This window comes from Quercus lobata, chromosome 3, assembly GCF_001633185.2.
Source record: "Quercus lobata isolate SW786 chromosome 3, ValleyOak3.0 Primary Assembly, whole genome shotgun sequence".
Lineage (NCBI taxonomy): Eukaryota > Viridiplantae > Streptophyta > Magnoliopsida > Fagales > Fagaceae > Quercus > Quercus lobata.
The window spans coordinates 5064936-5074221 of NC_044906.1; the positions used below are offsets into that span (position 1 = coordinate 5064936).

Consider the following 9286-nt stretch of genomic DNA (forward strand, 5'->3'; position numbering starts at 1 on the left):
AAAGATTGCTATGTTCCCAGAAAAGTAAAAACGTGTGGGCCTCACTTTGAACTTCGTATTATTTTTTATAAATTTGTTGTTAAATTGAACTTTGTTGTATTGCGTGGAAGTGGGTATCTACTTTTCTTGTATTTATCATAAGAAAACTGACATAAAGTAAAGTTTTCTTCTTTTCTTCGGATTTCCTTCTTTAAACTTGATGATGGTCACACCGAAAGTGAAGACTACGTCAGAGTCTCTCCTCTTGCTTGCATTCACCCACTCTCTTCCTAATTCGTCCTTCACTTAGCTCAGTTATATTGACAAACCCTTTCACTGCTTTCCTTCTTCTCTTTTCAGATCTTCTCATTCATCTGCTCATAAATCCCGATGGCCTCATCTTCCTCTTTCACCCCCCAATCCAAGAATTTTGATGTCTTCTTGAGTTTTAGAGGTGAAGATACCCGCCGTGGTTTTATAAGCCATTTATATCACGCTTTGTGTCAACGGGGGATTCACACCTTCATCGATGATGATCTCCCAAGGGGAGAAGAAATTTCTGTGGAGCTTCTCAAAACCATTGAGAACTCAGCCACATCAATAATTGTATTTTCTGAAAACTATGCATCCTCCACTTGGTATTTGGATGAGCTTGCTAAAATTGTTGAGTGTAGGAAAAAGAATAAGTCGGTGCGACCTATTTTTTACAAAGTGGATCCATCAGAAATTCGTAAACAAAAAGGAAAGTTTGGCAAAGCATTAACTATGCATGAAGAAAAATTTAATGATAACAAGAAAGTACGACGGTGGAGAGAAGCTCTATGTGAAGCAGTTGGTCTTTCTGGTTGGGACTACAAGAACAGGTATTTATTTAGTGATTACTCATTACTCTAGTTTTTAATTTTTAATTTTATTTATTTATTTTTTTGAGAATGTAGTGATTACTCTAGTTAGTTGTTCTTCTGGAGTTTTGATTTTTTTTTTTTTGGTTATCACCATCGAATTTAATTTATTGTTAAATAAAAATTTCCATTTATATATTTATATATGGATTTTACTAATGTGTGCCCTAAGGGCACACATTAACCGGACCCTTTATATATATATATATATATATATATATGTATGTATGTATGTATGTATGTATATGAAAGTATTCTTCTGTTCTCATATCTTCTACTAAGCTGGTTATTATGGCAATAATGATCGAAATAAAAGAATTTAATATTACATTATCTTACAAACTATGATTTTTTTTTAATATAAAAAAACTTACCAATTAATTAATTAGGAATTTCTGCAGCATATTATTATTTTTTAAATAAAAAAAAATTTAAATGTATTATGATAAAGTAATGGGATTCTTGTCCTCCTCTACTCAGACTTTTCATGCAACTTCGTCTAAAAAGCTAATTTGCTACCTAAAAAAAGGTAAATAAACTAGTAATATTTTTTCAATCTATGATTTACATGCCGCTTTACTTAGCAATACTTTAATTATAATTCTAGCTTATGCTCTTATTTCTCATTTATAGTCTAACTCGCGCTACATGTGTTAAATGCTCTGTGAATGGCAGCTGCGATGAATCTAAACTTGTTCAAAAAATTGTTGAAGACATCTCAACGTATACTTTAAAGAAGATGCCATTTCATGTTGCTGAATACCCAGTTGGAATAAATTCTCGTGTAGAGGATGTACTAAAATGTTTAAACGTTGAATCAAATGATGTTCACATGGTATGGATTTATGGCCTTGGAGGAATAGGCAAAACTACAATTGCAAAAGCTATTTATAATAGAATTTCATATTATTTTGAAGCAAAATTTTTTCTAGAGAATGTTAGAGAGAGGTCAGAGACAAATGAAGGCATAATCCATTTACAAGATATTCTTATTTCTGAGGTCTTAGGTGATAGGAGTTTGAAGGTGCATAACAAATGTAGAGGAACCGACATGATAAATAAAATTCTTTGCCAAAAGAGGGTTCTTCTCATTCTTGATGACGTGGATAATTTGGTCCAGTTAAAAATTTTGCTTGGAAAATGTGATTGGTTTGCTCCTGGAAGTAGAATAATTATGACAACAAGAGATAAATGCTTGCTAGCCACTTTTGGAAATGGTGTATCAATGTCAGCATATCAAGTTGAGGGATTAGATAAAAATGAAGCTATTGAACTATTTAGCAAGCATGCCTTCCAAAGCCATGAACCAAATGAAGATTATTTGGAACTTGCAAACCGAGTTGTACATTATGCCAAAGGCCTTCCACTAGCTCTAGTTGTAATGGGTGCTGATTTGTATGGAAAAACTAAACCTGAATGGGAAAGTGCCTTAAATAAATATGAAAAAATTCCTTATAGAGATATTCAAAAAATATTGAAAATAAGTTATGAAGGATTAGACGATACTGAAAAACATATTTTCCTTGATATTGCATGTTTCTTCAAGGGATACTGCATGGATTATGATAAGGTTGTAGATATATTAGAGGCTTGTGGTTTATATCCAAAAACTGGTATTAAAAAACTTATTGATAAGTGTCTTTTGACTAAAAATAAATTTAAGCAATTGTCAATGCATGACTTGCTTCAACAAATGGGTAGGGAAATTGTTCGACAAGAATCACCAGAAAACCCGGGAGAACGTAGTAGACTATGGTGTTATGAGGATGCTCTTGAAGTACTAACTGAAGATATGGTAAGTTGTTCTGATTCATTTTCTCCCTTTCCATCACATGAAAGTTGTAATCACTTTTCTTTATGGTTTTTGTTTAAAATTTAATAATTGTTAATATATATATATATATATATATATGTATGTATGTATGTATCTATGTATATATATTTGGTGATTTATTTACCCATTTTTTCAATTAGGGGTCAAATAAAATTCAAGCCATAAGGTTGTGGTCGCCTGAAAAAAAACCAACAGAGGTGAAATTAGAGGCAAAAGTATTTCACAAGATGAAAAATCTTAGATTTCTCGCAATTCATAATGTACATTGTCATGGACGCCTTAAATATCTACCCAATGGATTAAGGGTGCTCGATTGGTATGGATATCCATTTTCTTCTTGGCCATCTAATTTTTGTCCTAAAAGTCTGGTTGTGCTCAACATGTCTCGTAGTCAATTAGAGGAGCCAATTAAGCAGGTATGATCATTAGTATTTATAAATTGTTACTAATTTAAAGATTAAAATATATTCTAAATTTCGATTTTTTTTTTTCCTCTACAGATTTGCGCATTCAAAGCTGCAACATATGTGGACTTCAGTGGGTGTGAATTGATTAGGAAAATACCTGACATGTCAATGACCCCAAACATAAAGCATTTGATTCTTAGATATTGTAGAAACCTAGTTGAGGTTGATGACTCCGTGGGGCGTCGTGATAAGCTTGAAGTGTGGGACCTTAAGGGTTGCAGTAAACTTGAAACTCTTCCTAGCTGTCTCATGATGAAATCTTTTACATCTTTTGGACTATCCGGCTGCGAGAGACTTAAGAAGTTCCCCAATATCTTGCACAAAATGAATGGTTTAGGAGAGTTAGAACTGTTGAATACGGGTATCAGTGAGTTGCCTCCGTCATTTGGGAATTTGACTGGCCTTAAGACGCTTAATATTGGAGCGCATTTAACACAGGTAAGACTTCCAGGTAGCATCTATACTTTACAACATCGAGAGACACTCGATCTCTCTGGCTGTGTCACATTTCCAAAGGACGTGGAGATTGATAGACAGCCACTGTGCAATTCTTATGGTGGCTTTTCCAATTATATTTTCCCAAGATTGAACAAACTGTGTCTTGATAGCTTTACAAATCGCTCAGAAATAGATTTTATTCTCAATTGTTGTTGCCCCCTCACATTGAAAGAGTTAGTAATTGGGTACTGCAAAAAAATTGTTACCCTCCCAGAAAGCATAAGCAGATTTGAGAGATTACATAGGCTTGATATTACAAATTGCGATGAGCTTCGGGAAATTCCAAGGCTTCCACAAAGTATAAGACATGTAGATGCATTCAATAGCCACTCGCTAGATTCACAATTACTCTTTCATCAGGTATCTCTCTCTCTCAAAGTTATTAAGAAACAATTTTGTTACCTTCACAAATACTACTTGAATTGATTTGCTGAGATGTAATTTGTTGAATTCGCTAATTGAATGCAGTTTCGAGAAATGATAGGTCTTCGACCAAATCTACCACCCTGTTTAGGTGTGACAAGTGATGTTTTAAAGACCCCACACTCATACTCATATAGAGAAAGCCTCTTATATGACTTTAGTGAATATCACATTCTAGTTCCAGGAGAAGAGAATGAAATTCCAAATTGGTTTAACCATCAACGTATTGGAAATTTAATATCATTCTCGATTGGTCCCAAATTTCCAACAATTGCTCTCTGTCTAGCTTTTCAATACGAGGAGGAGGCTTCTACTGAGGAATTCTATAACACTATACTTATTCTTATCGACATTTCCATCAATGGTATTCAACGGTCGTTCGGAAACTCATTCTGCTATTCACTATCGAAGTATGGGCATCATCTGTGTTTTTACTGTAGACCTCAGAGCTCATTGCAGAAGCTATTTCAGGACTTGAATCTAGGTGATCAGAATCATGTTGAGCTCTTCTGTGAAACTTTTGCTGCTGCTCCTTATCTACGTTTTCCTCCTAACATTCCTTCTATCATTAAACGGATAGGAGTCCATGTAGAATGCAATTGCCCTCAACCTCAAAATGTAGAAGCTTTGGGACTTTCAATGGACAACTATGAAGCAAGGAGCTGCACATGTTTATGTGGAGCTCAAACCTGTTGTCGGTGTCTGAAGGAGGTGGGCTCCACGCATTCAGCAGGACGAGCTTCAGTGCATTCGAGCAATTTGGAAAGTCAGATTATTTCAAGTGATACAGATGGTGGTGGGTCCTCCTCGGTAATCTTGCCATCTAATTCAGGGCTTCCAATGGATGTCGCAAATGGGTCTGAGTTTGCTTTTGGATTGGACTCAACCGTTGGTGATGGGTTTGATTTGGGTTCCTCCTCTATAAATGATGATTCTGACTTCAGTCCATATCCAGAGTCCAAGAAAATGAGAACCACTTGATCAAATTTCAAAGAAACATGGCAAGGTACTGTTATTTTCAATGAAACTGTTTTCCACTTGAATACTTGATCTTTCGTGTTTGTTATTGCATTGAAATATTCACACATCTCTTATTATGAGTGAATTCAAACATGGATGGACTCTTTTACCACAAGAATTTAATATATTTTGAAGAAAAATGGGCAGTCAACAGTGATCTGCTTTGCACAAGAATTAGTAATCTGTTTATAGTTATTGTAAGCTAAGCCAATTATGACCTAACTAGTACCTAATAATAAGACTTAAGATGGGTTTTGTAAATATGTCTTTATTATGGGAGAAATTAACACTTGTAAACCCCCAGCCCAGTAACACAAAAAAAAAGGGTAAAAGGAAAGTGTTGTAGAAAAATCAGCACACAAGGTATTTGGCTTTGCAAATACTTGACTGATTGGACTGGCCTTGATGATCTTTTTTCCATTTTTCCTGTTTATGGAAGTGATTGTAATTTTCTTAATTTGTTGTTTTATTAACTAAATAAGAACTAAGGGCAGTATGATTAATAAGTATAATCTGCTTTTAATGGATAAAAGCTAATTACCAATTAGGTGTTACAATGAATAACCTTGTCCCAGCAAGTTAAATGCATTCAAGTAAAGAATAAGTTCTACTTCAACAATGGAATATTACCTCATTGATTTGTTATGAAACCAGGCACTTGGAGGGAATAAAGTAGGTCATGGACTTATTGCTAAGGCTTGGACTGAAATGTTCAAGCTGTTCAATGGGACATTGGTCTCATCATGACAAAGATGCTCTGAGGCATAGATACACACATTTGAGAAGGCAATATAATGACCTAAAGGTTCTTCAATAGAGTGGGTTATCTTGGTGAAGGTTGAGATTATGTGTAGGATTCTTATACCTAGATGAATTGCCAATTATTCACTCTTGTATCTTTAGATAATTTTTTTTCCTATTATGCTGCTCATAAATAAAAAAATCCAAGTGCATCCTGATGCTTGGTCTCATTGAAATTAATCTGTTCTGAGTTGTTACAGATTGCTGTTATATATGTTGAAGGGGTTTCTAATGAAGATGCAGAATTTCTTCATGCAATGCAGATTTCAACAATAAAGACCCCAATTTGATGATTGGTATATTTCTTGTTTCAACATTGAGAGCTTCCCCAATAATTCAAATAATATTATTTCCCGCTTATATATTCTTATTTATTGTGTTGTTCCTTAACTTACGAGATCAGCATTCTTTCAGTTATATCATGTCTATCATTACTATCCTAAGTCTGATGTCTAAGAACCGATAATTATGCTTATTTCTGCTTGATTTATGGATATCCAGCTTCTGTTGGAGGGTATATCCAAGTGGGTCAAGATATCGGTTGCATGTAACGGTGTTGGTGAGATTTTCTTTTCACAAGCTTATAACAAGCTGCAGCATTTGGTGAGATTTTCCCCATATTTATTCTATTTTAGAATTCTTCGGAAGGTGCAAAATTTCATATAACTCTCATAAGTTTCAAATTAAGATATTATGAATATACATACATAATAGAACTCTCCCACATTTCAAATATTTTTTTTGATATACGGAAATGACAATAGTGATGAAAGGCAGTCACTCACTGGACATTGAGGCTATGATCTGGGATTGATGCTCTCTCTCTCTCTCTCAATACTGCTTATAGGTAGAAAGGATTTGTATATTAAATTTATGACTTTACCAATATTTTATGACCATCTGCATAAGTATAGATGAAGGCCATGGGAAAACTACTCTAGCATAAGTTTATGTAAACTTTGACTAAGTATTGCTGTCAAATGTTTTAATTTCATGATGATGCAATTACTGCATTTAGTTTTCCTGAAAGTGTCATATAAAAACAATGAAATCTCCCCATTTCAAGTAATGTTTGAGATTGATGTTGTTAAACAATATGAAACAAAATAATTGTTCCAATTTTTCTCGGGTTCCCTTTAAAATAATTTCTTGCATGTAATGAGAGTTATTTTAAGTTATAGGTGAAAAGGATGACCAATTCTTTGCTAGTAGTGATTCTCATGGATTATATTAATCTTGAGTTATAGCATTTGTGCAGAAGGAATAAGATCAGTCCTACATGCAATGCTCAAGCTTTGACTTGGATGATTCCACCATGCAGTAGAAAATTTGGCATTCTGGGTGGCAAAGATGTACTAGAAGATCATAATCTAAGCTTGATGGCAAATTACAAGGAAATAAAGGATCTCCCCATTCAGAATGGCTTTGCTAGTGATGAAATTTGCCAAACAGTGATAGCTGATGATGATATTTGGGAAACTTATATCGAGGTGACCAGTTTTCTCATTAGTAATGTTGCTAGGATTGAGGATTTTGCTGTTTCGTTTCCTCTGGTTGTCATTAAAAAGTAATGTTGCTACGATTTTTTCCCCTTGATGAAATGATGTTAACACTTTCTTCATGAAGTAAATAAAATGTTAGTGGGTAACATAGGTTGTAGAGCATAATTCATATTTATCATTGAGCATTGAACAAGATAATTTTGAGTAGCTTTCATTTAAAAATGACAGTTTGCATGAGCATCCACACGCAATGGCATACAGAGATAGGATCTCAGATTTGTGATTTTGGGATTGATTTTGAGTAAGGAAAGTTGAATGGTAGATCAAGTTATTTGGAGATAAAAGTGGAGATCAACATTAATGCTCTTTGGATGGGCATTGATGATAATAGAGAATATGCAATATCCATCTTGGGAGTTTGAATATTATTCGAGAAAAAAAAAAAAAAAAAAAACAAATAAGTATGCAACTTTGTTGGCCCCAGCGTTCTCAAAAAGTTCAAAGAGCCATCAAGGAGTAGTTAAGGAGAGGCCATGTAAACATATGTGAATATTGAGGAGTTGGGGAAGCTTGCTAGTTGGTATAACCCTAGAAGGCAAAAACTTATTGACCTCAATTTTTAATGCACTATCTAAATAGTGATTTACTTAAGCACTCTCTACTAATAAATTGTAAAAAAAGATAGAAAGCTCTTTATCATTTGTCTAAATGCTATCTAATGACCAGTTAGGATAGAGGGGGGAAGGAGGGGGAGTGGAGGGGAGTAAAATAGAGTTGGTTAAAAATAAGTTAATTTTGTATTAAATTTACTCTACTCCCCCTACCTCTCCCTTAATCCAAACGGACCATAAGTCTCTGTTTTGCAGGTACTCAAGTGCTTTCAAAACAACTCAGGCTCTGCAACCTCAGGATCTAGGACCAGAGAGGCCTGTTAGAATGTGCACAGCTCCTGATAGTTGCAGTTGGTGTTCACTGCTAAAGGGTTTTGGCAAGCTTCTTCCAAGTTGGGGAGAGGCAGAGAAAGAGAAGGGGGGGGGGGTGTGACAGCTTTTGTTGCCAAATCACATTAAGAACTGTTTGCTGGTTGCTTCAACTGCAATACATCAAGTAAAAAAGACTGCTAAGACATTTGGCAACCAAAAATTGCTTTTGACAGCTAAAGCCTAAAGGGCATTCTCACCTAGTTGTCTTGATTACAAGTCATATATTAGAGGATATCTACACAAAGTAGAAGGCTTCCTTGAAGATTGAAAGTGATAGTGGAGTGCCCCTAGTTGTCTTGATTGCAAGTCATATATTAGAGGATATCTACACAAAGAAGAGAAGGCTTCCTTGAAGATTGAAAGTGATAGTGGAAGACACTTTTGACTTGCGGAAGGAGGGGATGCAAGTGTTTTGTTCTGTTCATATCTGGTATCAACTGAGGCTAGCATTCTTTGTTGTACCAGCCCTTTTTGTAGTATCAATAGGAAAATAAGTTCAGGTGGATTTGGGCTTATGCTTATATTCTTCAACCCAAGAAGATAGGAGCCACCAATTCTCCATTCTAACACATTATTTGACGGTAATTTATTTTTAGAACATCCTATAGTTGTAAATGGTTATCAAAAGATTAATTACATGTCATTTCATATCAGATTATTCATCTCAATGTGGATTTTGACTTAAGTTGAAAAGCTTTATCTATTTTAAATGAGGTATAAGCTTACTATTATACATCATTAAAACTTGATAGAACTTTTGTGGGAACCCAAAAGGCCTCTTAAGTGGGGTGAGGCGATGGAGAGCCAAATCATGGCTGAGTTCCACATTGCCTAGGTAGTGTGAGGTCCTGCGCTTTATAGGGAATGACTTTAACTC

General features: G+C 34.9%; 1 protein-coding gene across 4 annotated transcripts; it reads left to right on the top strand.

Annotated features, from left to right (window-relative positions):
* The first annotated feature begins 201 nt into the window (after positions 1-201).
* Positions 202-9054, top strand: LOC115981739 (TMV resistance protein N-like). Of its 4 annotated transcripts, none has more exons than XM_031104073.1 (10): positions 202-842; positions 1557-2676; positions 2856-3131; positions 3216-4040; positions 4149-5109; positions 5778-5973; positions 6125-6220; positions 6426-6527; positions 7172-7414; positions 8293-9054. In XM_031104073.1, exons 1-5 carry the CDS (start codon positions 370-372, stop codon positions 5082-5084), a joined length of 3630 nt encoding a protein of 1209 aa, XP_030959933.1. In that variant the 5' UTR covers positions 202-369; the 3' UTR covers positions 5085-5109; positions 5778-5973; positions 6125-6220; positions 6426-6527; positions 7172-7414; positions 8293-9054. The 4 variants fall into 4 exon arrangements, with proteins under 4 accessions (XP_030959933.1, XP_030959934.1, XP_030959930.1 ...); XM_031104074.1 differs by having other exon boundaries at positions 7183-7414; XM_031104070.1 differs by having other exon boundaries at positions 6426-7414.
* Positions 9055-9286: the final 232 nt, after the last annotated feature.

What these genes read in the sequence shown, in the direction of transcription:
- LOC115981739 (XM_031104070.1), top strand. Translation starts at nt 370, where the DNA reads ATGGCCTCATCTTCCTCTTTCACCCCCCAATCCAAGAATTTTGATGTC. An exon ending in GGTTGGGACTACAAGAACAG is followed by an intron (nt 843 to 1,556) that starts GTATTTATTTAG and finishes TGTGAATGGCAG; the next exon opens with CTGCGATGAATCTAAACTTG. An exon ending in AAGTACTAACTGAAGATATG is followed by an intron (nt 2,677 to 2,855) that starts GTAAGTTGTTCT and finishes TTTTTCAATTAG; the next exon opens with GGGTCAAATAAAATTCAAGC.